Raw genomic sequence first — 13,739 nt, forward strand, 5'->3', positions numbered from 1 at the left:
TAAGGGGTTCAATGTGCAAAGTCTTTTATTCAAAATTTTGAAAAGTTAAGACTTATGACCACCTCAGAATAGGCCATTCCCATTATAAGGGGGAGTGGCAGCTTCAAGCTCGCGCAGAGCTGCATTTTCATTTACAGAACTCTGGAGGCACTTCAGAAGTGAAGCTTGGCTTCAAAATACAAACACTGGGGGCTTTGGCTAAACTTTTTAATATAAAAAATTCACTGATGTACAAAAATGTGAAAGTGTGACAATGACAACATATGAAATTCTGTGATTCAAAGTCCCTTGAGTGCACTCCACGGTGCACGTGTACCCACCCACACATACTCTGGCGTGGAAACATAAACTAACGCAAACTGCGCTCCCAAGAAGCACCCAAATGTGTGTTCTCCATTCCACCAATCACAGACCAATATCTACTCCAAACATTCAGTAACAAAAAGTACAGCATCTTCTCAGGAACAGCAAGGTAGACTTCTTACTCTCGATGGACCAGCACAAATAAACCCAGTAAAAAGAGGACTGCATACTAGAAAATAAACACAGAATCACAAGTCAGAGTAGCTCTTAAAAGTTCACTAGTCCCAAGAGTTAATTAATAAACTGAACTTTGTGACCAGGATATATTATTGAACTATCCAATTATTCTCTCATCTTTTAACTGTAATCTATTGAATAGTTTCCAAAATTAAGCAAAAGATCGTATTTTTAATGAAACATATAGTATGAGCTCTTACCTTAAATTTAGGATAGTCATTCATAAGGATCGTCACAATTCCAATGTAAGGAACAAATCTAAAACAAAACAAAACAAAAAATGGTATCACAGAACTTCTTAAGTAGACACTATCATTTACTGAACATTCTCAATCACTTCCATAGAATACTAATTTTCAGTTCACAAAGCCCACTGGCATATACTGTAATGTCATATTTGATCCTTTTAACAGACCATATGATGGGAAAGTTAGGAATATCACTGTCGTGAAGATGAGGAAACAGATGATCATGCCCAAGGTACACGGCTTCTGTGCACCAGAACCAGTACCGCATCTGAGGTCTGAGACCTCTAGCTGGTGAGGCTAATACTACAGGCTGATACAGTGCTAGGAGCTGGGTCTGTTGTCATAACCTTCAGGGAGCTGTCAATCTAGTTGGGGAAACAAGGCAAACAGCCAGAACACTACAAGGTACTTCAGGCTAAGTGCCCAAAAAGTGAAGGTAAGAACTCTATTATGGTACTTAACATTTCACCACCCTCTCATTTTTTAACTACTTGGAATATGGTTTTGGCTGTCTTAATCCTGAAACTTTTTCTAGAATTTTTAATCACCATATGCAGCAGACCAGTCTTAGCCTGCATCTTCCTATACATCTCTACCACATCCTTGCTCTTGAAATCCCTTTCTCCCTGGTTTCTGTAACACAGCACAAAACAGGTTCTCTGTCTCCTTCTTTGGGTACTGCCAAGTTTGTTTCTCTTCCTGGCTGTTTCCTTCCTCTTGCCCCTAAAGTCTGTCTCCCCAAACTAGGTAAGACGACTTGTTAAACAATCTCACAGCATCCAGTATGTGTCCTTTGAAGCTCTTATCACAATTTTAATTAGTTGTACAATTAGCTGTTTAGTCTTTGTCTCTCCTGCTAGACTGTAAGCTCTATAAGGGCTTAAAAATGATTGTTTTTTGTTTTGTCTGTCAGTCTTGTTCCCCACTGTTTCCTCAAGACCACACATAGTGCTTTGCACATAGTAGGCATCCAGGAAATACTGGCTAACTGAATGCCTGGGTCTCCTCTTTTATCCTTCCCTTGGGGATCTCATTTTCTCCCAGGGCTTCAGTTCTCCCCCCAATGCAAAAGACTTTTCCATATTCTAAGAATTCAGGGGGAGAGAGAAAACTAGCGGGTACCATTGATGTGGGAGGAAACGGCGGTTAGCAAATGTACAACTCCTTCTCTTTCTGTCTCTTCTGTTGCTGGACTCTAAAGAGAACGGCGTGACACCGTACTAGGCTAGAGCCTGCCCTAGAAAGGGAGGTCGGGCTGAAGTGGAGGCTGATCTCTGCAGACTTTAAAATAGCCCAGATAGCTTTATTCAGGGCATCCACAACTTCTGCACCATGCCAAAGGCAGCACAAACAGCAGGTACCTCCCACATAGCACCTCCACCATCTAAGCCTTCGGCAAACTTGAAAAATAGAAATTTTGTCTTTGGTACATTTCACTTCCTTTTAAGAACTCCCCTTACTTCCTATTTCCTGTTCTCACCCTTCCCTACCTCTCTCCCTTCTGGCAGCACTACCCAGGCCTGTCTCTCTCTCTCTCTCCCTCCACCCCTAAATTCCCATTTCATAAGTTAGTGTTTCTTAAAACCTGGACTCCTTTTTCAGAATCACTTGGGACAGCTTGGTGAAAATGCAGATTCCTCTATCCCCAGATTTACTAAGCTGGGGAATTCTGGGAGGTGGGGCCCAGGTGATGCTGCTGCACACTCAAGTTCAAGAAGCACAGTTCCAGGGTGGGAGATGCATGGGAGAGGCATGCCGTGACAAACAATACCCCTTTAGGGCCCATGTTTCAGTCTCAACCCCAGGGATCTCCAAGAGTTCAAAAGTAACAGTCATTACAAGCTGGCATAGCTAAGCTCTCGGAGGGCAGATAGAGGTTATCTGATATATATGTTATTTCCCTTTCTCTTTTTAATGCAATAACTCTGTTATTTCTTTCATCTCATTTTCAACACCTTTATAAAGGCAATGGCCTTCCGGGAAAGTAAAGCATCTTATTTAAGAACATGAAACATTTTTGTCTGGCAAATGCCTCCCAGTAAAATGCAGATTAAGAGCTATAGAAGCATCTGTGATTTCTATTAAGCATATCACATGGCTGGTTCTGCTCTGAGGACCCACAGCAGCCATTTTCATGGATAGGGACTTTCTTTGTTTTCTCTATGCAATGATATCTGTGCCCAAAGAACCATAACCTTTGGCTGCCAATGACCACATAGTCTACTTATGAGTTACCTACAGAAACATGTTGTTTTAAGGTTGGCTTTTCCTTGCCCACTCGAAGTGAAAGGAAAGCTGATTGATCTTTAGTAGTAATATGAGCAAAACCTAAGGCTGCAAGAATATGAAGTCCCAGTCAAACAAAAGATTTCATTATCTGTACCACAGCTTCCCTTCATGGACAGAGATAGCGTGGCATTGATAATCCAGTGCGTAATGCTGCTATCATCAGTCATCTTAAATTCAAATTGGTTGCACTTTGCTCCTACTCTGCTCAGATAAACTCATATGCTAAAGCAGACTTCCTAATAAGCAGACCGAGGTGTAAACTCGGTAAGATAAATGCTGCCCACAAAGCCAGCTCCAACACCAGCCTGTGCCAGGTTAGCATCCAGAAAGTAGACTATGGTAAAATACGTTTCCCTGGAGTTCTTGGGACCCAAGTTGCTGTCGAGGAAGTAGTCTCAAGAAGAAGGACTAGCGGCTGGTGTTTTGGGAGAAAATGAATAGAAGTCATTAAGCAAGAGGCCAAAAGAACAGTAAAGAAAAGATGGCCACATAATTTCAGAGGAGACCCCAGCACAATTCTGTCAGGTGTTAAAAGGAATCTATATCTGGGAAGTATGGACCCCAGAAGCCGACTTAATAGGTGAACATGCAGTGATCAAAATAGGATCATTCTGTTTCTATCCCAGAACAATCGGTTTCAAGTGAAATAAATGGTATGTTTTAAAAGCCTTATTGATAAAATGGATTTCAGTGCACAGAGAGCTCAGTTACTCTGCTTCCTTATATTTTTATTCTTCTTTTCATTGTCAGTATTTCTCTATTTCCCAATTTTTTGCCAGATGCTCTCTTCCTTTGCCTAACAGGTCCTCTTGTGTTTTTCAACTTCCTGGATTTAGAAAGAATCACCTCTGTTAAATGTTTTATTGGTTTAGGATGAGTTTCATTTTCTAAAATTGTTCTTATTGCAGGCTACAACACGAATGAACCTTGAAAACATTATGCTAAATGAAAGAAACCAGACACAAAAGGCCACATATTGTAGGATTCCATTATATGAAATGTCCAGAATAGGCAAATCTGGATAGACAGAAAAAAGCCCTGGTGGCACAATGGTTAAGTGCTCAGCTGCTAACCAAAAGGTTGGCAGTTCGAACCCACCCAGCAGCTTAACAGGAGAAAAACCTGGTGATCTGCTTCTGTAAAGATTACAGCCAAGAAAACCCTATGGCGCAGTTCTACTTTGTCAGATGGGGTTGCTATGAGTTGAAATCGACTCAATGGCACCTAACAACAACAAAACAGAAAATAGATTAGTGGTTGCCTGGGGCTGGAGACGGGAGGGAAATTGGGGTGATGAAAATGTTCTGGAATTAGTGATGATTACACGAAGCTGTGAATATACTAAAAACCACTGGATTGTACATTTTAGAATGGTGTATTTTATCTCAATATATGTGAATTTAAAAAACTTTTAAAAATTCTCTTTACTGAGGGCCTTAGTCCTCAATATGAATTTTTTTAGTGTGCAGCTGTTTGAAAACACATTTTAAAAAATACATAAGGACATCTGTACCACAGTCACAGACTTGCCTGTGACTATCCTCAAGGCTTGGGTATAGTCTGACTTAAAAAATTATCAGCTAAGTGCTTTATAAACACCATTTCCATAAAAGAGGGTGATATGTCCCAACGTGAGTCAAGGTAAATGGATTTGTACAGTTAAGATTCTGTGCTCCTACTGTTCATGTCCCAGGTGTTTTACACTTCATGGAATGTTACTCAATTCAGAGAGTACCAAGTTATATATTTTTATTAAAAACCACAAAAAATGTCTATTTTCAATGTTGGGATTTTAGAAATAGTATTGTATATAGTTTGGAATTTTTCAGAAATCCTTGAGAAAGACAAGTTACTGGAGCAAAAGTACATCTCCTCTAACCTTTTGTATGATAATGTATGTTTTACCCAACCAAGGAACCAAACTGAGCAGACAGACCTGTATTAAACACTTAGGAATCAAGACCCAAATAAAGGGACCCTGTTGTGCTGGTAGGAGTATACATAAAACAGTAAGGCAAGCTTTATCAAAAGCCTTAAAATGTGCATACCTTCCACCAGCAATTCCACTTCTGGGAATTCACTGTGAAGAAAAGATTGTGCAGAGATACTGAGGTACATGTAACACGGATGTTCACTGTAGCATTGTTTACAACAGAAAAAACTGGAAACAATCAGAAGCTCTAACAACAGGAAACTGGCTAAATAAAAGTATGGTCTATCCATATAGTACAATAGTATACAGCTTTGAAAATGAGGATATGGAGATAAATTTATTGATTTGTAAAGATACTAATAATTTTTTGGTTAAAAAAGGTTATAAAACAGTGTGACCATTCTCTCCCCATATACAAAATGTGTTTATGTACATACATGTATGTATATGTGTATATCAATATCTGCTTCTTTTTCTGTGTATATAAACAAAGGTTAAAGGAATATAAACCAAAAAGTTAACAGTAAATATTTATGGAGGGGGAGGAGAAAAGTGATTTTGCTTTGTGATGATTTGTATTTCCTTATGTTTCCACCTAAATCTGTACTTTTACAGTTAAAAGAAAAACAAAATGACTCAAAGAGGTTGATGAGTTTGAATAACCACTTTAGCAGTATTTTGGGACCCAGGGCACTGATGATTTAATTTGGACTATAAAAGTATGTTTATCTCCATCACAGGAAAAGATGTTCTCCAGAACTGGGAATATGCACAAAAAAACAGCTTTGCAGGGGAGGCAAAACCCACGGGTGCTTGTTCTGGTGTGATCTCTATGGCCCCAAACTGAGCAGCTTTCACACTGTAACTGAGGCAGCTTTGACTTAATAACTCACACTTACTTCTGTACAGGAGCAGAGTTGCTCAGTGTGGTGGCCTGTTCGTTCCCTACTGTAATACCTCTGTATCCACACTGTCTGTTCTAGGCCAGGAGGAACAGATGTGCTGGTAGTCCTAAGAGTGCCATGTGGCATCTAAATAGTGAGAAACAACAGTTACCCACTTCAGAAATGCTATGCCAGTAATTCTGATGTGACAGCTAAAAGGGCAGGCTCTGGAGACATATAGTCACTTATTAACAGTGCGACCTTAGATAAGTAACATAACTCATTTGGTTTTCCTCATCTGTAGAATGGGAATGTTAGGGTAGTTCTGAGGTTAAAATGAAGTCATATTTATAAAACACTTAGAATGATAGTCTCTGGCACATAGGAAGCCCTAATAAACATGAGTTATTATTAGCAGTATTAGTAACATTAAGGTAGTAACAATCCCATACTTCCTCACATCAGTAACTGACAATTCCTGTCTTACACCGATCTGTTCTCCTGACAAAATCTGAAATAAACAGGCTAAATATAATTTTTTAATTTAATTTGACCACATCAATTTTAAGACTAGAAATAAAACAGTATGGAATAAGTTAACATGATAAACTTAATTTAGATGAACATTTTAAGGTGCTGACTCAGTAAATCTTTCAGAAATGTAAGTTTCGCAAAGCAGGATGAATATTGTGCTGGATCCCCAGAGCCTCACATGGTGTAGAAAGTAGAGTACGTGTGAAGTGCCCAATAACATTTCTTGAATCTACTCAATAAACATGAATTTTAAAAACTGCCACACTCAATTCATCATCGCACCACGAATATTCTATGCTTTGACGGTACCCCAGTTCCTCCCCTCTGGAGTAGTATAACTGAGGTTTTAGATGCATTTCAAGAAGTATACTTATTCAAAGACTACAATGGAGATTTGGTGGAACTGAAATAAAACCACTGTAAGCAATGTGTCTGATCAGACAATGAAACTGAGAAGGCCATGTTTTAAGTGACATAAAAAAAACTTAAAGAGATGTTCCCCTCTATACTTACCCCCTTGCTCTTCCCACAACATCTTTTTTTTCTAGCCAATGTTGTCCTTGTTTATAGAGGCCTCGGTCATCAACTGCATTATTATCTCCTTTGGTCAAAAACTTGATATGTCCATTTTGCCTTAAAAGAGTAAGGGAAACCCAATTTATCAAATACCTTCACGCTATTTGAAAGCACAAAATTTGCTCTTGTTAACCAAAAACTCCTGTGGCACTGTAGTATTTTATCACCATCCCTAATATCGAAATAATTATTTAGCTAAAAGGATGTTCATGCTGTGTTGCTTATAGTAGAGAAAGACTGAAAACAAACTGAAAGTCCAACATTAAGGAGTTGAAATACTATGCAAGCATTAAAAATAATTTACTGCTTTTATTTTATTTTTTAAATGGAAAATTTCTAACATTCACAAAAGTAGAACAGTATAATGAGCTCCCACGTACCTATCACCCAGTCCCAACAATTATTAATCTATGGCCAGTTCTGCCCCATCCACACTCCTCTTTCCCTTCTATTTTAAATCAAATCCTAGACATCATATGTCATCTGTAAATGTTTCTATAAATACCTAAAAAATATAATCACTGTTTTGTTTTTTTTTTTAACATAACTGCAATCAGCATGGTTATACCTAAAAAGAAATGACATTGAAAGATACTCATCACACCCAAACCAAACCAAACCCGTTGCCGCCGAGTCAATTCCAACTCATGGCGACCCCATGTGTACTACAGAGTAGAACTGCTCCACAGGATTTTCTTGTCTGTAACCTTTATGGAAGCTGATCTACAAGGCCTTTCCTCTGCGGCACCACTGGGTGGGTGTGAACTGCCAGTCTTTAGGTTAGGAGTCAAGTGCAAACTATCTGCACCACCCAGGGCTGTATTCATCATATAAATTTTATTTAGTGAAGAAAAGATCATCAAATAGCACACACAATATAATCTCATTTTTTACATTAAAATACAAACTACCAATTTTCTGGAAATACAGAGAGAGCAAAGGAACATGTTACACTACCACAGGATGTAACTGGCAAAGTACAGACTGTGGGAAATTACAGAATGACTGAGTTTCTTCAAGCAGTAAATTGCACGGAAAAAAGAAAACTGAAGAAGGAACCTATAGATTAAATAAAAGAGACTTTAAAACCATATCAACCAATTGTATCAAAGGACCTTATTTGGATTTGGATTCAAACTGTTAAAGATATGACACAATTGGGAATTTGAGCCAATACTGGAAATTTAATGAAGGAATCACTGTTCATTTTTTTCAGGTGTAACCATGCTAATTGCAGTTATGTTTAAAAAAATCTGTGATTATGTTTTGTAGGCACTTATGGAAATATTTACAGATGACATACGATGTCTAGGATTTGATTCAAAACAGAGGGGAAAGAAGCAGGAGTGTGGATGGGCAGAACTGGCCATAGATTACCACAGTAAAACCTGTGAAAGCTGGAATCTGTGTAAGGCAGAAACCTGTCAGAGAAGAAAAACTCAAATATTTTCCACTAAAACAAGCAATAGAAAAGTGGTAAGACTGTATCCTGTCAAAGGTGGAAAACTTACGAGACTCAGAAAAACAAGGCAGTCCCACCGAGTTCTGGCTCTCACAGGTTTCACTGTATTTTCCACTAATAGAGAGCAATAGAAAAGTGGTAAGACTGCACCCTGTCAACGGTGGAAAACTTGCATGGCCAGGAAAAACAAGGCAGTCCTGTCAAGTGCCAGCTCTTGCAGGTTTCACTGTAATTGGTGGAACAGGGTGATAGGTACATGGGAGTTCATTATACTCTTCTGTCTACTTCTGTGAATGTAAGAAATTCTCCAAATTTAAAAAATAAAATAAAAGCCAAAAACAGATATTAAACAAGATCTAAAATAACATTAACCAAGGTATAAACAGTGGTTGTCTATGGCTTTCTTTAGCTTACCTGTATCTTCTAATTTTTTCTCCAACAAACGTGTATTGCTATTATATCAGGCAAAGAAGTTTAGTAAAAATAAAACCCTCAATTCTTCAGACATGTCAGGGTTTATAGGAACAATATCTTGCTTGACTAGAGAACTACTGGTTTAATTCTACTAAAGAACCATGAGGTTTCTAGTAATTTTAACTGAAAGCAAAGTGTATTTTACAGTTTATGAAGACTAGTTTAAACTTAATTCAAGTGAGTCTGGGTTAACCACTATGTGAGAAAGAAGACAATTAGTTTCAGATTTCTACTAATATTCACTTAGATTCCAAGTCAGAAACTGGCTTAGTAGACGTTAAATGTGCAGATGAAACTAAATTGGGAGGTGTTGCAAACACCAAAGACAGTTAAGTGAAACAGTCACATTAAAAATGAGATTCCAGTTAGAAAAATGCAAATATATACAGAGAAAAATAATCTATAGCTGACAACTCAAAGTAAGTGAAAGAATATCTGAAAAATCCTGGAGGGTAAAAGAAGGCAGATGCCAAGAGGGGCTAGCTACAAGAGTGAATTTCAGGAGCAGCAGGAAGGAAGATTCAATTTAACCATAAAAATAACATCAACCCTACAGATACAGAAAAGCAAAATCACATATGAGGAGAAAAAAACTGGGAGATGGGAAACTCCCAAGGGAAGGGAAGAGGAGCGGAGGGGAGAGGAGGGGAAGGTAGGAAAGGGGAAGGGAGGGGAGAAGGGATGCTTCCCAAAGACGTGATTTGCCAACAAACACACCCAATTTCCCCCTCTCTCAGATGTAACTAGGACAGACCACTATAGCTTTTCGAAAAAGCATAGGTCTCTTTCCTCTATCACAGTGGAACAAATACTCTCTAGTGGCAACCAGCTCTTATTAGACCTGCTATTAAGACCTACTCTAGCACTTCACACCTCATAGGTCCAAAATACTGACTGAAAACTCATTTATACAGGACTTTTCTTTTGCTAGCACAGGTGCCAAATATTTATTATTATCTACCTCCAAGAAGCTTGACGCACTTAAAATCTAATTCATCCATCATAACACTGTGACGTATAGTGTTCGGAGGGAGGAAATAACCACTTTATAGATAAGAAAAAAATAAGACTCAAAAAGCCAAATGGGCACAGAATAATGTATTTGTCTGTTATGTGTGGGAAACACAAAGCTAAGGAGGAAGGCACCCTAATGGCGAAATTTCTCCTTCCAAATACTTCATGCCAGCGTTCAGCATCATCAAACTATAACTCCTCCTGCAGGCTGAACTTACTAAACACTTATCAGACTGAGCTACAAAATAAGATAGAGTTTAAATGTAGAAAATAATGTCATTATTAAGAACAGCAGATTAACAGGCTAATAGGAGGTGCTGGAGCCCTGGTGGCACAGTGTTTAAAAGCTCGAATGCTAACCAAAAGGTCAGCAGTTTTAATCCACCAGCCAATCCTTGGAAACCTTATGGGGCAGTTCTATTCTGTCCTATAGGGTCATTATGAGTCAGAATCAACTTGATGGCAATGGGTTTGGGTTTTTTTTTTTTTTTTTTTTGGTGTGAGGTGCTATCCAAGAGAATTAAGTCAGCTGAAAACATTTAAAAGCAATCTTACCTTTTAAATTAAAAAATGAACAGCCTTCACTATCTCTTAGCTCTTTCCTAACTCACCTATTTTGGAAGAAAATGGAAAACAAGAGAATAGGTAAGGAGGAAGGAGGACTCAAAGAAGAGATTTCTTACTTTTTGCCATGGTACATATAATGTTGCGCAAATATCTCATAGCCATCATGTACAATAATTCCTTATTTTTTTCTTAATTAAAAATATAAGCCAAAAAACCAAAGCCACCACCATCGAGTCGATTCCGACTCATAGCAACCCTATCTAGGGCTTCCAAGGCCATAAATCTTTATAGAAGCAGACTACCACATCTTTCTCCCTCAGAGTGGCTGGTGGGTTCAAACTGCTGACCTTCTGGTTAGCAGCCGAGTGCTTTAACCACTGTGCAGCCAAGTAACTATAATAAATGCAGGAGGTGGTGAGTTTTTTTTTTTTATTGTCATTTACGTGAAAGTTTACAGAGCAAATTAGTTTCTCATTCAAAAATCTATACACAATTTGTTTTGTGACATTGGTTGCAATCCCCGCAAGGTATCAGCACTCTCCCCCTTTCCACCCTAGGTTCCCCGTGTCCATTTGTCCAGTTTTTCTGTCTCTTCTTGCCTTCTCGTCTTTGCTTTTGGGCAGGTGTTGCCCATTTGGTCTCATATAGTTGACTGAACTAAGAAGCACATTCCTCATTTGTGTTACTGTTTGTTTTATAGGCCCTGTCTAATCTTTGGCTGAAAGGTGGATTTTGGGAGTAGCTTCAGTTCTGAGTTAGCAGGGTGTCTGGGGGCCACAGTCTTGGGGGTTCCTCCAGTCTGTTAGGCCAGTAAATCTGGTCTTCTTTTTTGTGAATTTGAATGTTGTTCTACATTTTTCTCCCACTTTGTCTGGGACATTCTATGGTGAGTCTTTAAAAAAAAAAAAAAGCTAACCACTTTCTACCAATTTACTATACTGTCCCCAAACACTGGAAATCTCTTAATGTGTCTGACAATAGAATTTTGCCTGAGCTTAGCAGTAAAATAGAAACAAACCCTGAATTATGTGCCCTTTCTATTACCTAGTCAGATAATTTAGTACACATAACTAGGCTCATCTGAAGAATAGCTAGGAGTGGGCAAATGACTGGGCTGGGCACAAAGAAAGGACAGATTCAAATTCATAGGCTCATTACCATAACAGTAAGCAGTACTTGCCAAGCCTTTTAGTTCTGGGATTCCTCCCATATGTGGCAATACCAGATATATATTTCCATATGTTCATGAAATAATTATCTTATAAAACAGTATTGAGTAGATCCAAGTGTTGTATGGGAAAAAAATGTGTGTTTATAAAACAGAAAGAGAATGACCCAAATTTTTAACATTATCTCTTCATGGTAGGATCACATATGACTGTTTTGAGGTTGTTTTTTTTGGGGGGGGTGGGTTATTTTCCAATTCTACACAGCATCATGTGTGAGGATACACATGGAATAAAAATATCCACAAATGGCTATTCAATAAACAAAAACAAAAGCTTTATATGGTATTTACAAACTTATAAAGGCATATTATGTAAGAAGAGGATAGAGAAGGAAAGCAAGAAAGAAACAAAAGAGAAGTGTCAGTTTAACAATTCCTACCTCTGAGAGTCTTCTTAAAGCTCAGGATTTTATTTCTTAAAAATGAGGCTGAGACCAAAGAAATGAATAACAATGCAAAAATCAGCCTGAAAACATTCAGAAGTTATACATTTACTACAAAAACTTAATCTAGTTTTGTTGTCATTTGGCCCCATATTTAAGAACAATGTAATATTATTAAACCAATTGATAATTCCAACCAGGTAACTCATTCTCTCCTAAAGAGAAAGGAAATTAGAAACTTCTGAATATTAATAGGGTGTGCTATCTAAACAGGCCTGTAAGTTGGAGGCATCTCAAAAGTCTAAAATAAATTACCAAAAATCCAACATTACAGGTAACATACAATTTAAAATCTTCAGAATTCTGTTAAAAATTATTTAAAAAATTTAAGAAATCTGAAATTCATATAATATCTGTCAATGAACCTCCCTTGAAAGAAGATATGCTATTTTGAAATAAAATTCTATGAACCTCACTCAATGTCAAAGGACCACATGTGAAAATAGAGGACTTCTGCTCTAGCCAAAGCAGGGCCTGGGCTTAATTTAATTTGATTTTCTCTAATAAGTTCAGGGGAAGGTTGGTACCATTTTGCTCACAACACCACAAATCCACTTGGAGAATCTGAAGAACATTATCTCTACTGAATTAACCTCTAAATTCGAAAACAAATTCTAAAAATTTAGAAATTATCCTTCCCAGCCAATAAACCTTAGAATGCCATTTTAAAATTATAATTTTAAAACATATACTGAAGTCTGAAGAAAAAAAAAAAGCATTAGGGTATCAAAAAAGAAAGAATTCTTCTAAACTGGAATACTTACAGAGATTTTCAAAAAACAATGGTTGACAGTTTCCCTCTTCTTTAGGTGGAGAAAATAAACTACTTTAGAGGGTGTTAAGATTAAGACAATACTTATTTAGGGCTTCCTCATAGGGAAGAACCTAAGTCACTCCCCCTGTTTCACTACCCCCTCCCCTACACGTTCCCTAGGACACCTCCCTTTTCTTTCATTTTCTTCTTTCCCTCCCTCTGAAAGTCTTCCTAACTAGAAAGACTACAAAGTTGGAAGGGATGGAATGAGGAATATGTGCCTGGATAGGGGATCATAGGCTTAGAAATCAAAGAAATTTTATAGTTCATCTTGCTGACCCTCTTTATATTCCAGATAAGAAACTAAGTCCCACTAATGAGGCACAGCAGTCCAGGGACAAGGGCTAGAAGGCAGAAGGGGAGAGGAAAGCTGGTGACAGGGAACGCAAGGTTGAGTAAGGACAGTGTTGCTGTGTAGTGAGGTTGTTAACCACTGTCATAGGGCAACATGTGTACTGTTTAATGAGAAACTATTTTGTTTTGTAAACCTTCACCTAAAGTGAGAATAGCAGCACAATTGGAAGAGCATAGTTGATGTCACTGAACTGTGCATATAGAAATTTTTGAAATGGTGTATCTTTGGCTATGTATATTTTCACCATAAAAAAAAAAAGGTCAAGAAGGGAGAGGGTTGGCATGTCGTGGGGTTGTTAACCAATGTCATAAACAATATGTGTACTACTGTTTAATGAGAAACTATTTGTTCTGTAAACCTTCACCTGAAGTACAATAA

The 13,739-nt window shown here is 38.0% G+C and overlaps 1 protein-coding gene across 2 annotated transcripts in view; it reads right to left on the reverse strand.

Moving 5' to 3' along the window:
- Positions 1-13,739, reverse strand: part of SEC11A (SEC11 homolog A, signal peptidase complex subunit) — a 49,508-nt gene continuing 35,769 nt past the window's right edge. Inside the window, exons 4-7 of one of the 2 annotated variants that reach the window (XR_002823071.1) lie at positions 6,942-7,061; positions 5,910-6,041; positions 741-798; positions 495-532 (exon numbers count right to left, since the gene is read on the reverse strand). Coding sequence is in view for 1 of the 2 variants with exons in the window: in XM_004370658.2 (XP_004370715.1) it covers positions 482-532; positions 741-798; positions 6,942-7,061 (229 nt within the window). In the remaining variant the exon portion in view is untranslated. Of the gene's footprint in view, positions 533-740; positions 799-5,909; positions 6,042-6,941; positions 7,062-13,739 lie in introns of both variants that reach the window. The other variant, XM_004370658.2, reaches the window with a different exon arrangement.

Source organism: Trichechus manatus, unplaced genomic scaffold, assembly GCF_000243295.1.
Source record: "Trichechus manatus latirostris isolate Lorelei unplaced genomic scaffold, TriManLat1.0 scaffold00009, whole genome shotgun sequence".
Taxonomy (NCBI): Eukaryota; Metazoa; Chordata; class Mammalia; order Sirenia; family Trichechidae; genus Trichechus; species Trichechus manatus.